The sequence below is a fragment of the Takifugu rubripes genome, chromosome 20, assembly GCF_901000725.2.
Source record: "Takifugu rubripes chromosome 20, fTakRub1.2, whole genome shotgun sequence".
Lineage (NCBI taxonomy): Eukaryota > Metazoa > Chordata > Actinopteri > Tetraodontiformes > Tetraodontidae > Takifugu > Takifugu rubripes.
In genome coordinates, this window is record NC_042304.1 from 9,236,117 (window position 1) to 9,250,806 (window position 14,690).

Consider the following 14,690-nt stretch of genomic DNA (forward strand, 5'->3'; position numbering starts at 1 on the left):
CTTCACCTGCACCCCCTCCCCAACAAACACACACACACACACTCAAGGTCCCACTGAACACACCTCCATACGTCTTCATCTAGACCATGTTTCCAGCATCAGACAGGTTTTGATGGTGAATTAGTTTTAAGGCAGTCGATTCTTCCCAAACACACGCTTACACACACATGCACACACACACACACATGCACACACACACGCGCACACAATGGGCTGATTAATAGCCCTACATTAAAGCAGAAGAGCACCAAGGCTGAGCAGCTGCGCTTCTGTGACTAAATCAAAATCTCGGATACTTTGAATAAGATCCTCGGTGACACGTTATGACTGCCAGAATGGCTCGGGAAAAGCACAGTTTGTCACAGGGAAAGCACGCCTGTGTTTTTTATTCCTTTTTTATGATCAAATATGTTTCTGACAAGTTTTGCCACCAGGAGTGTGCTGTATGAAGAAAAGGGATGTCCTCAAACTTTTGCATGCAAACTTCCATCTTGTTATTTAATCAAATCCCACCCTCTTGCTGGGTTTAAGTATTTTTTTCTCCCACACATCTGATCTGTTAATCTATTTAAATGTTTACCTGGGTTTTTATAGGATTGGGGCCTGTAGCGCCGCGTGCTGCTTTACTCTGCCGAGGTGTTTGGCTGTTTCAGACTAATGACAGTTAATGAGGAAGTTGGCAGCAGCGTAAAACCGCGTGCTGCCAACGCCGAGGTGAGGGTTCACTCCGAGGACAAAGGCCTCAAATCGGAACGGAGACACATTCACGCCTGTGGGAGCTCTTTTCCCGAACCAAATGTGCGTTCAGTGACTAAATGTGAGGCTTACAAACACCTAACCAGAAGCATCTTCAGGCAGTTTGGCTGCTTCGCTTCGACAGAAGAGTCCTCGTTAACTGTGTTCGGGCGCAGCTACGTGGCAGCAGGCTAAAGCTCTTAAAGGACCAATTCAGCCAATGAGAAAAAGATGAGATAATGGAAATTCAATGACGAGATGTTCTTGGAGGAAAAAATGTAAAACTAGAAGAAAGGATTTGAGGAAAAAGTGCAGATTTATGTCTAAATTATCTGCAGTGGCAGTTAGCACTTTAGATTTTTACAAAGCAGCGGTGAGCCCAAGGTCAGTAAAGTTCAAAAGGTCATTGGCGGCTAGAAACTCCTGAACCGGCAGGATGGATCGGAAATGCTGCGTCCTTCATCAATATTACAGTTTGGGACTGTGTTGTGTGTTCTCTTTGCCTCCTGTTTCGGAAACACAAGGTAAGAGAACACCCTCACCTCACTGGCCGCCTGGTGTCTTTCATAAATTAGACAATGCAGGGTTTTATGGTGGCTCTCTGCCTCCACGTTTATTACCCCTCCACTGTTTGTGTTAAAATGCAGGTGGGGCTTGATGCATTTTTATGTCATCTCTCCTTCTGACTTTAATAATACTATAAAGCTTCCTGCTGTGGACAGAGGGGGAGAACAGATGGGAGGGGGGAATAAATTATGAAAAAAAGAAGTTAATATACGGTATTGATATATATCACAACCAAACTAAGGCTGATCCCCTTTCAGGTTTAAACAATCAGCCTTTTAAAAGAAGGAGTCAAGCAGGGTCAGAGCCATCTCATTTTATGGCTCCTCCCCCTTTCCATGTAACCCCCCCCACCCCCCCACACACACACACACACACACACACACACGTGTTTGTAGAAATGAACTCAACAGTTGTCCTGAAAATGAAACCACAGCGAAGGTTTACCTGGAAAAATAAACATAAAACACAGCTTTTAGCAACAATGTGAATTAAATCCAATAAATAAAATCAACATATTCGATGGAGAATCGTGGCTATTAGCGAACAAATATTTGAGTCACCCTTTGAAATGTAAATTCTGAAAGAGACAATAACCGGAAGGAGAAATAACCTTTGAGCTGAGGGACGCGGCTGACGCGCGGCAGAGGTGTGGACACGTGATGAAGCCTGAGCCTCGATCATAGCAGACAGGCTCTATCTGTGTTTGGGTCTGAAAAGGCCCCCTTTTAAACTCGACCTTTATTTCCTCTCTTAAAATCTGGTTGAACTGCTCTAATTTCATGGTTTTTCTTTGCGCCGGCCAGAAGAATTCTAATATTTGAAATGTGTGGCGTCAAAAAGACGCTAATCATTATCACATCTTCAAGCTTTTCTTTTATTTCTTCACCTCCCTGATGGAGGCCGTGAGGCTCTGGGGTCGGCAGACCCCCTCCCCTGGTTTTGTTTCTTTAGTTTAAATTCAATTTTTAAAAAAAAACAACAACTACATTTTCCACACAGCTTCTAATGACGACCATACCCGCAAAAATGGATAAAACCACCTCTGGGGTTATTTTTCCCAACCAGATCTCCTCAGCAGGTCTGAGCGGACTCTTGGACCAATGAGCCCGTTACTGGGTCGTCTTAACGCGCCGGGGTCGGGTTCAATCAGGGAATTGGAAAATATCATTTCTGACGGGAATAGATTTCGTTTGTACAACCAATCTCTTCTACTAATTACCCAAATGGACAGGAGCTGTCAGGAGACAATAACTATTCCCTAATAGAATTTGCCCCCCAAGTGCAATTTAATTTTCTCCTCCGTGCTCTCTCCTCAGGTTTTCTGCCTCTCTCCCTCTCTTTTGCGCTCATGCCGGAGGAGCAAATGGTTAAGAACGCGGAGCCATCGCTGTTCAGCCGTCGGACGCGGGAGGAAACATGGACTGATTCTTGTGGTTTCTCACCGCACGTCTTGTTGGGAAAAGGAGAGAAAGCCCCCCTAAAGGAGGAGGAGGAGGAAGAGGAAGAGGAGGAGGAAGAGGAGACAGGCTGCGGTGCTGAGGTGGGTCTGAGCTTTGCTGAGTTTATTGGTGAAATGCGCACTTCCAACCAGCCGGGACTCTTCTGAGCCACTCAGATAAAAGGCTGTTTGTGCTCCTCATCACAACCTTCGAGATGTCCACGCCGCGGATGCGGTGGCGGTTGATGTATATGCAAAAATGAACTCAAATTTAATTTAAAGTAATAATAATAATAATAAAAAAAGAACGTTTCAGCGGATAAATGCATGCATGTTTACACTCAATTAGATAAACTGCAAATGTTTTATTGTTTGCTGAAACAGAAGGCCTGCTGCACACACACACACACACACACACACACACACACACACACACACACACACACACATTACCATCATGGGGCAAAAGGTCTTTGGTCAAGATAGTGGAAAAACAGTGTAACATACACGCACGCACAGACGTTCACACACAAACACACACTCTCACACACACGCACACGTAAACCTGCAATCCTGCACAAAAGTGTGTTTCTGTGTCTGACCGCGGATGGATCTATGGATCTGGGGATCACATGTCAATGAAATCCAGCGCTGAAATATTAGATCTAATTAGAGGTGGTTGGGTCAATGTGGTGGCAAAGGAGTTGCCCTCTGCATGAATTATTGCCCCAGAACAACTAGATCATCTACGGCTTCCTCCGCCTCACCTCTCCCGGGAGGTGTATCGTTATAATCTAGTTTTTATATTTATGATTCGCTCGACCTATTTTGAAAAGTTGAACCCCAACTTCATGCGCGTAATTGTAATCCAACACTTGTTCATTATTCAGATGTTTGCAGCAATCGGTCCTCTCTAGCATTTAGAATTTAATTTGATAGTTTCCACTTTTTAACTGTCGGAACAAGGAGGGAAAATCCAGCCACACCGCATCGTTCAGCGTCCACATTAAAACAGATGCGCGCCTCCATCTTCCCTCTTTCCGCATGTTGCATCCGTCAATTTTTCTAATTGTGTTGCCCTTTGCTGACAGGTTAAGAGCATTTTTATCTGCATTGTTTTCGGGGGCAGCTAAAGTGTCTCGATTCCAACAATCTGAGTAATTGAATAGATCGAACGATGCGGAGGGGAAAAGTGTATAATGACAATAAAGTAAGAGCAGATGATTTCCGTGTGGCAGACCATGGATGGAGTGATGGACACCTGCTGTGATGACTCCTTTGGAATGGTTGGATAAAATTCCAATAAATCCATCCCTCCGTTTTTTAATCAGCTTGAAGTGCGTTTTCGTTTTACTAAATTGCATTTGAAACATGACGCTCAGCAGGCGTGCGGCTGCGCGGGACTGTAGCGTCCACATCAAGGCTGCGTGACAATAGAATAAAGAGCCTTTAGGTCAGAAAAGGACGATTTATCAGCAAAACGCAGCAGACGTTTTTAGACTCGGCTTTATTTCAGTTAACATGCAGGTGGTTCTTAATGACAGAAGTCAAAAACTGGATAATATTATTCCATCTGCTTTAGTTCCTGTTGTTGTTGTTAGGGTTATAAAATCAAAATCATTTAGTCAATAATAAAATCTATTTCATTAAAAAAAACAAAAAACCTTGTCTTCAAAGTTTCAAAGTTGTCCTGGCAGACAAACACCATCACGCAGCCAGTGTGTGTGTGTGTGTGTGTGTGTGTGTGTGTGTGTGTGTGTGTGTGTGTGTGTGTGTGTGTGTGTGGCAGCTGCACGCGCTGGTTTGCAGGGACAACTGAAAGCCTTTCTTTCCAATCTTGAACTAAATTGGAAGTGAAGACGGAGTTCATCTGGCTTGAACCAGCGGGCCTCCGGGGGAATATCTTTATCCGAGGAGCGGCGAGCGACGGCGGGCGGTGAAATGAACAGTGTCAGGAGCTCCGCGGGCGGACTCCCTAATTCTGGCTGTCACGCGCGAGCGGGCCCTCACGCTTGCAGGTGGAGGTGCTGGCCTGACGCAGCTGCGGTGTGTGTGCGTGTGTGTGGGGGGGTGTGTGTGCGTGTGTGTGCGTGCTCCGCAAAGACTATAACGGCGGGGTCATTTTTGGAAACCTTCATATCGATCTGCATCTCAAACATCCCAACCAGAACGTCCAGGATCCCTAAAAACGAAAGGGAAAACCTCCCCAACACCTCTGAGCAGCAGGACCCCCGCGGGTCCGGAGCCCCTCGCTGAGCCACTGCAGTGAGCTATTTATGGTCTCCCCAGGATCGAGGTTCCGCCTCTCTGGAGACATTTGCCATGTAGACCCTTCTTCCTCCTCCTTCTCTCTCGTGCACCTATGGAGGATGCTTGGGGGGGCCTCCTCTTCCTCAGCTCCCATTGGTCCTCACTAAGTCTCTGCCGCGGTGACGTCAGACCCCGCCGCCCCTGCAGCGCTGAATGGACAGGGCAGCCTGTCGGATTCACTCCAAAACAGCTCGGCACGGCACGGCACGGACAGCATCCCCGGGAATAGACACGGGAGCAGAGAGCCTGAGGTGGCGGAGCTGCACAGACGGGCCCGACACCTGCACTCTCGCATTTCTTTTTTTCTCCACGACACGGGACGGAGGGGGAGTGGTGCGCCCACGGTGCTGCGGGTGTATGCGCGTGCGTTCGTATCCCGGTTTGGATCACGATGATGCAAAGTGCGGCGGTCCTACCGACAGAGAGTCCTGTGAAGAGTTTACCGGAGATTCTCGGAGTGCCACTGCAGCGTAAGACCCTTTTTTCCTCAATCGATCGTCCGATGTGCTGCGGGTTTCCTCTGCGGGGACGGAGGGCTGGAGCGGGGATGAGGAGACGAGGGTGAACCCCGCAGGTTGTCGCGCACAGGCCACCAACGTGTCATCCGGCTCGCATAAAGGCGCTTTATCATTCTGTGATTAAGCTTTGCAGCATCGGACGCCTCCGAAGCGGCTGCGGAGTGCGACTGTTGCAGCCTGGAGACACTTTGTTCGGCCAGAAAGATGAATAAGTCCGCGGCGTAAAGCAGCAGAGGCCTATTTAGCCTCATGCCTCCCACACAGGTTGGCCCCAAACTTTGCGCCAAGCAGCGGTTAATTTGCAGAAGGGCGCAGAGATCAGAGGCTGCTGTCATCACCTGTCGGGCGAATTCCTCCTGACTGTGACTGATACTCGTGCACGCGTGTGATAAACGCCCGGGCCGCGCCGCTGCCCTCTCTGGAGCCAGGCCTCCGCGCAAGTTTGTTTCAATCTTTCCATGATGATTGGAAGCCGTCGGTTATTTAATCATCAGTTTTCATTCCCGACTGTCTCGCACGCGGTGTGCGCGCGGTGTGCGAGACTGTTGGCGCGTCAAAGGCGAGAATGAGCCAACATCTGGTGCTGTTAATCTGGCCCAGACCTTCTAATCTGACCCGACAATCGCAATAAGACACGTCTTTGCTCTGACCTCGTTATTTATCATCACGGTTTTCAAAACAACGCGAGTCTCTTGTACGTTTTAGAAACGAATGCAAAATGGGTTTATTATCTTTCTAAGTTTAAATGACTTTTTTTTTTACGATGCATACAAACAAAAGCGGCGTAACAAGAAAACTCGTCCCTCTCAAACTGTCCAGAAAAGGGGGGAAGGTCGTTTTATCATGTTTAATTTTATTAATCTCAGCAGATTAAAAGATTGGAGAAATATCCTGCTACTCAACCCGCACAGAGCCCGCATTCATCCTGGATTTAAACTGGATTATTCTTTTGATAAATGCAACACATCTAAACATTCGCGCCGCATTTTCTCCGCTCTTTCAGGCCAATTACACCTGACTGTTATATACATTAAGATGTTACACCGTTTCCATAATTCAGAACATCTGAAGTAATTTACTAATTATAGGAATTAAAACTAAAAACAATATTGCCTGTGTGTTGATAACGCAGAACGCGAAACTAAATAGTAAAACCTAATAGTGGAGAGTGGACACGAGCTTTTCTTTTTTCCATTTATTTCATCCGCTCACGCAAAGGCACACGCACGCATACACGCACATGCACGCACACTAGCTTTGCCAAGATCCTCCTGCTTCCCTTTCAGCACAACTATCCTCTCAACTTCATCCATCCATAAGTAAATACATATTTAGGTTTAGACTTTTCCAAACATTTATTATTATTTTAAAGGAATATCGACAGGAAAAAAATCTCTTCATGCGTAGGAATATTCTGTGTTTACAGTTGGCTCTTTTCCTTTGGCTGTTTACAATAACCTGTTTTTATAGCTGTATCTTGTTTCAAAGGCATGTCTTTTTTAACACAGCTAAAGGAAGAAATACAGGTAATTGTAGTTAAAATTGCCTATAATATCGCAAAATTGTTGATTTTATATTTTTATAATTCAAAAACAAACAACAAAGAAAACAATGATAAATTAAATTCGGTGGTTCGTCCCTGATCTATTTTCAGAAAGTGTTTTATGGTCTGAACTCGCTGTTGATAATGATATTTTAGCCCGGGTTATCCTTTGAGTATTTAAGAAAGCGCGGATGCGGCTAGAATAAAGTAATTGCCGAAAAATTCCTTAAATTGCAATATATTTCAGCCGGTTGCGAAAATAAGCTGTGTTCATGTTTGTTAAAGTATTTATCTTAATCTTTAGAAATGAAATCATCATGTCATGGAAATTTTAATTTATTGGTAATTAAATGACAATAAAAAAAAAATAAAAAAAAATAACGCCATGTGCCTTTAATCACGAGTAATCAAGACGTTTAAAAATGTGTCCGCACACGTGGTCTGCATTTTGAAATGTAATTCCTGTCAGCCAGCAGCCATTTCACCTGCTAACACTGATGTCACCGTAGATAATGTAAAAGAAATAAATAAATTCAGAAGAATCGATCCGACTGTCAAAACTGATTCTGCTGCTGCAACAGAGTAAAGCGCAGCGACAAAACATGGATGATTGTGTCTTAGAGGCAAACAACAGGGACACGTTAACAGAGGGATATTAGACGTTGTCATTTGTTTTTTTATTTGATTTATATGCAAAGTATTTCTGCGTTTATATATATATATATAGACTTATATATACATAGACTTATATATATATATATATATATATATATATATATATATATATATATATATATATATATATAAAACGCAGAAATACTTTGCAAATCCAAAATGATTAGCAAATTATTTTTTTAAGGACCTAGACTATAAACCATAAAAAATTAATTTGCTGAAGAATATTTTTCCAACAGAAAAATAGTTAGGGAAATGTGAAACCGGTCAACCTTTTTGACCTTTAAACATAAAGACGGAACGCGCCTGTTTTTACGCATTTGAATCTTCCGCTGATGTTTTATTTATTGAATGTACTGTTTGCCCCCCCCCGCAGAGATCCCTCAGTGTGCCGGCTGTAGCCAACACATCCTGGACAAGTTCATCCTGAAGGTCCTGGACAGACACTGGCACTCCAAGTGCCTCAAGTGCGCCGACTGTCAGACTCCGCTGGCGGACAAATGTTTCTCCCGGGCAGGAAGCGTCTACTGCAAGGAGGATTTTTTCAAGTCAGTGAAACTTTTATTCTGCTGCTTTTTGTTTTCAAATGTCGTCTTTGTTGAGTTCACCTCATTATACTAAATTATTCTTATTTTAGTTAGGCCCTCAAAAATACAGTTGATACTTATTTGTGATACAACCACAAACTAATAATCCTGTCTTTTCATTATCATGTCTCTAGTTTTAAATGGTCCACTTTCAACTACTGATATGAATATATAGATTACGCATCTGTATTTTAATTAATCCAATATTTATGTGATATAATAGTGACTTTTTCTTCTACATCTATGATTTTGCTGGTTGCTCTGGGATAAAAAAAAAGGGGGGGGGGAAGGGGGTTTAAAACCCCTTTCCTTCTTTACTTTACAGAATAAAATTGGTTTTGATTTTCTACTCAAAACAGGATCAGCAGATCCGACCTTTTTACTAAATCAGGTTTGAAAGGTTTTAATGCTCCGGCCCTGAATGTGACCTAAAGAGCTCCGGCCGTCACTGAGCGCTAACCGCGTTAGCCCACCCAGGGGACAGCAGGCTTGACTTGCACATGTTCCAACTCTGGCTGACTGTTGGAAGAACATGCACGCGCACGAACAATAAGTCAGACACACATCTGGTGGCGTGCACAGCCTGGCAGTAATTTGGAGGCTTCACCTTGTCTTTTTATTTCTGGGGGCTGGTCACGTGATTTAAAGCCTCTCCTGAGTCAGTGTTATATTGGTTCTCCTCAGGGTGCGTTTACTATTGGCACTCCTCCTCCTCCTCCTCCTCCTCCTCCTCCTCCTCCTCGTCCGCTCTTAGTACTTCATCTGCAACTACATAAACATGCAAACACGCACGCGTGCACACACTCGCAGGGGCGCGCGCCCACAACACATCGCATTGATCTCTTCCATCCATCAGCCTGTAGACAGCCCTGTTGTTAACAGAAAAGCGTTCCAATGCAGCCTTTTCTTCCCCGGCAGCTGCAGATCGTATTAATCAAGACAGGGTGGGTCATTCATTGCTGCAAATGCAAAATATATATACATCCCTACTAATCTGGGCTGGTGTGACATAAAGTTCTGGAGTCCTTCAGGTGCTCTTATATCAAATATTCTAAATGGCTGCCGTGTTGCTCGTGTTTCCCTGCAGGCGGTTCGGAACAAAATGCGCGTCGTGCCAACAGGGGATCCCTCCGATGCAGGTGGTGCGGAAAGCGCAGGACTTTGTCTACCACCTGCACTGCTTTGCCTGCATCATGTGCAGCCGGCAGCTGGCCACCGGGGACGAGTTTTACCTCATGGAGGACGGGAGGCTGGTGTGCAAGGTGGACTATGAGGCGGCCAAACAAAATGGTACGTCACTTTAGAGGAAGCAGCTGCTTCAAACATTAGATTTTACAGACTAGAAAACTAGAAAAAGGCTTCCTGTGCATGGGTGCGTCTACGTGCACCTGCGTTGATGCATCAGTGTTAATGCATCGGGCCTGAATTAACGACGCCGGAATCACAGAAAAGGATGTGATCAAACTATCAACTGTGTAATGCAGTGAGATGTCGGCTGGCTGGATCTATGTTGTTTGTCATCTGGGTGTGGATGCTGCCTCCCTCTCTTCTGAGATTTCCATGCATCTCTGATTGATTATGTAAAGTGAAGGAGTGCTCTCATAGGCTGCGCTTCCAATAACTCCATTCCTCTGGCGCTACAGCTGAGTAGATTTATGTCCTCTGCTGGGGAGTGGGACAGATGCACAAGGACAATAATACACTGCTATACACGACCGTTGACTTCATCTGACACACATGTACTCTACGCAGAGGCCAGGGGGCACGTCCTGTTCAGATTACATGACGAATGTGAGTCAGTCTAACTTGTAATGATGTTTTCAGACGATTCGGAGGCCGGGACCAAACGACCGAGGACCACCATCACCGCCAAGCAGCTAGAGACCCTCAAAAGTGCCTACAAAAACTCGCCAAAGCCGGCACGCCACGTCAGAGAGCAGCTGTCCTCCGAGACAGGGCTGGACATGAGGGTGGTGCAGGTAAAAAGAAGACCTGGATTCAGAGTGGTGGGGTTTTCTGAACCTTACCCTCCATTTATGATTCTAAGGGCTGCTTTGTTGTTATGATTCCCTCTGTCAGGTGTGGTTCCAGAACAGACGAGCGAAGGAAAAGCGGCTAAAGAAAGACGCAGGCCGACATCGCTGGACCCAGTTTTATAAAAGCGTCAAACGTAGCCGAGGTGGAACGAAAGTGGAGAAGGAAAGCTCGGCGGACGATGCAGGACTCAGCGACAGCGAGCTGAGCTTCAGAGGTACGAATGCGTGGAAAAGTCTTGCTTGACGGAGAGATTCCTGTATCGCCATCGGCCGTTTTGATCACGCTGGCGTCGCTGGACGCTGACTGCGGAGCTAAATCAAAGCGACTTTCTCATTTCCCGCCAAACTTATCGTCCCTCCATTTGTCACCACGATGGAGCTTTTTGGAGAAGAGCAGGGGACTTTAGTGGGGTGCAAACCACATTCTAGACAAGCCTTTGTTATTTCATGGTGGCAAAACCCATTTTGGGTAGTCATAAAAGTCTTTTTAAAAGAAGCCATTTTTATGAGAAATGAAAACATGGTGACACAAACTCTATAAAGCACGGGAGGCTTTTAGTCAATTAGAGAGAAAGTGCTCCGGGGCTTTGTTGTTATTGAAGCCACACAGGGGAGGGAAGTATTTTGTGCTGCCATAATTGCACATAAACAGTCCTCGTTTGTTAGCAAGAAAGTGCATCATTTCTCACCCAACAAAATCCGAATGCTTATCGGTGAACCACTTAAAAGTAGCGCGCAATGTTGCCACAATAAATCTCCAATAAAAGCACTTAACTCTATTGAAATCTAACAACTTTATAATACTCTTGTAGTTGACGGAGCTGTTGATGTGTCAAAGTCTTCACGCGACTCGTGCTAAGTGCCAGTATCTCCCCCACAGACGACCAGGTCCTGTCTGATCTCGGGCACACCAACGGGCTTTACGGGAGCGTGGGCGACGTGACCAGCAGCACGGTGCTGAACGGGGGCTTCTCCGTCGACGCCTCGGGGCAGCCTTACCACGACATTCGAGCGGGGAGCCCCTACGGTCTCCCTCAGTCGCCTTCCTCTATCACCTCCCTGCCGGGCCACACCCCGCTCCTCAACAACCTGGGCTTCGCCATGGACAGTCTGGTGGTGCCGGGCGGACCCGGTGGCGTGGGACAGGCGCTGAGGGCGATGGCGGGTGGCCCCACGTCAGATCTTTCCACAGGCAGCAGTACGGGATACCCCGACTTTCCCACCAGCCCCGCCTCATGGCTGGACGAGATGGACCATTCCCAGTTCTGAGTCGAGACGACAGGATCAGTCCGAGGACATGATTGGACTGGTGCTGAAGGCTTTCTACGTTTGTATGGATCTCCAAGACCTGTGTCGGCGTGGCGACGGGGAGAGAGAAGACCAGATGTGTGGCTGTCACAGATGGTGTCGGGTCTGGAGGAAAGCAGCAGCGAGAGCCTCCAGGCTGCAGACTGCTGCATCCCAACACTCTCGCGGTTTTTGAGTTAAAGTCCATCTTTATCGTTTCCGTTCACTTCAGCGGAGGTGGCCCGAGCGGGCGCGGAGTGCAAGTAAACCATCGCGGTCTAACGACAACAGGGCTACAACCTGGATCAAAGCTCCCGTCCTTCCCTTGATCGATGCCGAGGCTGCAGTCCGGCCTCCACGTTGGCGATGCACTTTACTCTCCTCTTCTTTTTCTACGCCGGTGGACGGAAAAGCGGAGCAAGGAAGGGAGAAAAAGAGGAGGGACATATGCACAAGGCGGGAAAAAAAAAAAGAAAAAAAGCAGTGTTTCATCGGGAGAGAAATTTACAAGATCAGTGGCACAAGTGTGAATTTTGAACCATGCTGATGTTTTTTTTTTTGTTTTTTTTTTAACGTAATACGGAAGCTTAAAGGTCATTAGGAAAGTAGCGGGCTGTTGGTCTGTCCCTGCGCCCGTAGAAACCGATGTCTGCTGCTTGAGTGAGGGCCAACGCTGTCTGCAGGTCTCTCTTCTATATTTATACTGCAGGTGCTTGACTTGTCCTTGCCCGTGTCTGTCTGGGAGTCAGAGACAGATCTGCCATATTTCACGTGTCCGTCTGCAGCCGTCAAAGTTAAAGGAGTCCAAGAGTTGGGAGGAGATCGGCCCTCAGCTGTTTCAGTAACACCTCATTTATCGATCAGATTCATCCATTTATCTAATTTATCTTTATTTTGATGCACATGAATGAGCAGTTTGGGAAGAATGTAGATTTATTTACAGACATTGTTCTGATAGAGCGGGTTTGTGTTGGCTCTTCTGTTTCCTCAGCCTGATTCAGGCTTCTCCTGGTAATCTACTCAGCCTGACGCAGCTCTGGCTTTGCCTGCTTTCATCCTACTTACTGACCACCAAACCCCCCCAGATGTGTTGTCAGTCTGTTCTGCCCCCACCAGCCTTCATGTCAGAGGGATTACCACACAACACCCCCCACCCCCCATCAACCAGGCCGTAGCTTCACTGCTAGCACGACTGCTTGGCTCTTCTATTTCTTGCAGTTCAGGCCACGAGCTTAAATAACATTTCAAACGTAATCTCTGTAATTAGCAGAAGCAGTCGATTAGAACCCAATAAAGAGTTTGAGTTTAAGGGTTCAGAGGTTACGTCTCTAAACTCTGAATTCTAAAATGCTGTTGCAAATGGGAAAGCAAGAGGGTTTAAAGGGTTTTGGGGGGAGAGAACGTTCATTTTCATCACAAACCTCTTCCATTAGCAGCCTCTAAGTCTTTCCTACGTCTACCAGGATTTTCAAAGGTCTCTGTGGGCCGTGACCCGGAGGGTTCCAATCATTCACCAACACTTTACCGACACAGTTTTGCTACGTCTGTGTTGCCTCGGGAGTTTGCATCTTAATTGTTGTAAATTTTGTACAGTTTAAAAAAAAACCCACATGTGTTGACCGTCTTGTTTCATGAGCTATTTATTGCCACGTGTCTTTGAGAAAGATGTAAAAGAGAGCACTGAATTTATTCATTTATGCCTTCTGTGTAATGGTATGAACTGTGTACAGTCAAATCTATATGAGAAAAATAAAGCTGAATTGTCTTTGGGTTAGCATCCCGTGCATTTCTTTTTAATAGCCCGGCCGGCGGTGATGAATGAAGATCTTCAGCTGAACTTTGTTTTCAATACATCAGAAGAAAAATAACCGCTGTAGGTGTTTTCATTATTTTTGCCTTATCTAAACGCTCTTAGAGCGAGTTAACCCGCAAATTCATTTACCCATTGAGAGCATTTACCACACACTTAGGCCTCTATTCAATTGTGGAGATCCATTTAGTACCACCAACAGACGGCGGTCAGTCAGTTAACAGTGATTGATGCCGCTTTCCTCTCTCGCTCTCCGGGTGGGGGGGTGACAAGAAAGATGCATGAAGAGAGAGGGAGGAAGAGAGAAAGAAAGACGGGGAAGGGGGGGGGGAATAAAACAAGTGGGGAAACAGATGCCTGGCTGGAGTTGCTGATCCTCTCAGTGCTAAAGAGACACAGGAGCAGATTGCAGAGCTGCACTGTTAAATCTACTCTTAATCCCTCTGCTGTTAACTAATTGTGGAGTGTTTGTGAAATATGGCCAAGTATACGTTGTGGTCAGGCGAGGAGGGAATATGGCCCATATGTAGGCTGTTAGCTCACATGCTAATGGATAAATAGAAGATTGTAGGATCTTTAACCCCTGAAGTTGGAACTGGAAACATTTTATGTAATCATCATTTCGCTTTAATGGAAATATTACCAGAAACAGTACCTGTAAATCAATATTTTAAGTTAATACAGTCAAGATATCTGCTTTATAGGGAGAGACCCCCCCCCCCCCCTCCTGTTGGTGGTCAGCTGGGTCAAGGAGGAGGGGAGGTGGGGCAGAAAGAGGATAACAGACACTTCACAGGTCACATATGCAAAGACAGGAGAATCTGTCATTACAGACGTTGATCCGCTGCCTGTAGAGTAAACAAGGTGTGTCTGTGCTTGGTGCTTTTATCATTGCTGGACAATTTTGAACTCTGGAGGCAGCAGGAAGCGTAAAGTGACTAAAATGATCAAAGGAACATCTGCGTTCATTAGCATCACCCCTATGTTTGAGGATTTCTGAAGAAGTCAAGCTCTGATGTGTTTTAAAGGTTCGCTGCGCTGCTAAACGCTCACAGGTTACAGCCGATTTACTCCCGTCTGTAACTGCGGTGATTGATAACTGTGCATAGAATTATAATAAAATTACACCACATTGTACATCTGTAGAAAACTCATTTGTATGCAGAGCTTGTGTACGCCAACCT

The 14,690-nt window shown here is 45.8% G+C and overlaps 1 protein-coding gene across 1 annotated transcript; it reads left to right on the forward strand.

Annotated features, from left to right (window-relative positions):
- The first annotated feature begins 5,213 nt into the window (after window positions 1-5,213).
- Window positions 5,214-13,468, forward strand: lhx4 (LIM homeobox 4). The gene is made up of 6 exons (XM_003974171.2): window positions 5,214-5,520; window positions 8,163-8,334; window positions 9,461-9,663; window positions 10,198-10,352; window positions 10,453-10,624; window positions 11,290-13,468. The coding sequence occupies exons 1-6, from the start codon at window positions 5,442-5,444 to the stop codon at window positions 11,676-11,678; spliced, it is 1,170 nt and encodes a 389-aa protein (XP_003974220.1). The 5' UTR covers window positions 5,214-5,441; the 3' UTR covers window positions 11,679-13,468.
- Window positions 13,469-14,690: the final 1,222 nt, after the last annotated feature.

What these genes read in the sequence shown, in the direction of transcription:
- lhx4 (XM_003974171.2), top strand. Translation starts at nt 5,442, where the DNA reads ATGATGCAAAGTGCGGCGGTCCTACCGACAGAGAGTCCTGTGAAGAGT. An exon ending in TCTCGGAGTGCCACTGCAGC is followed by an intron (nt 5,521 to 8,162) that starts GTAAGACCCTTT and finishes CCCCCCCCGCAG; the next exon opens with AGATCCCTCAGTGTGCCGGC. An exon ending in TGCAAGGAGGATTTTTTCAA is followed by an intron (nt 8,335 to 9,460) that starts GTCAGTGAAACT and finishes GTTTCCCTGCAG; the next exon opens with GCGGTTCGGAACAAAATGCG.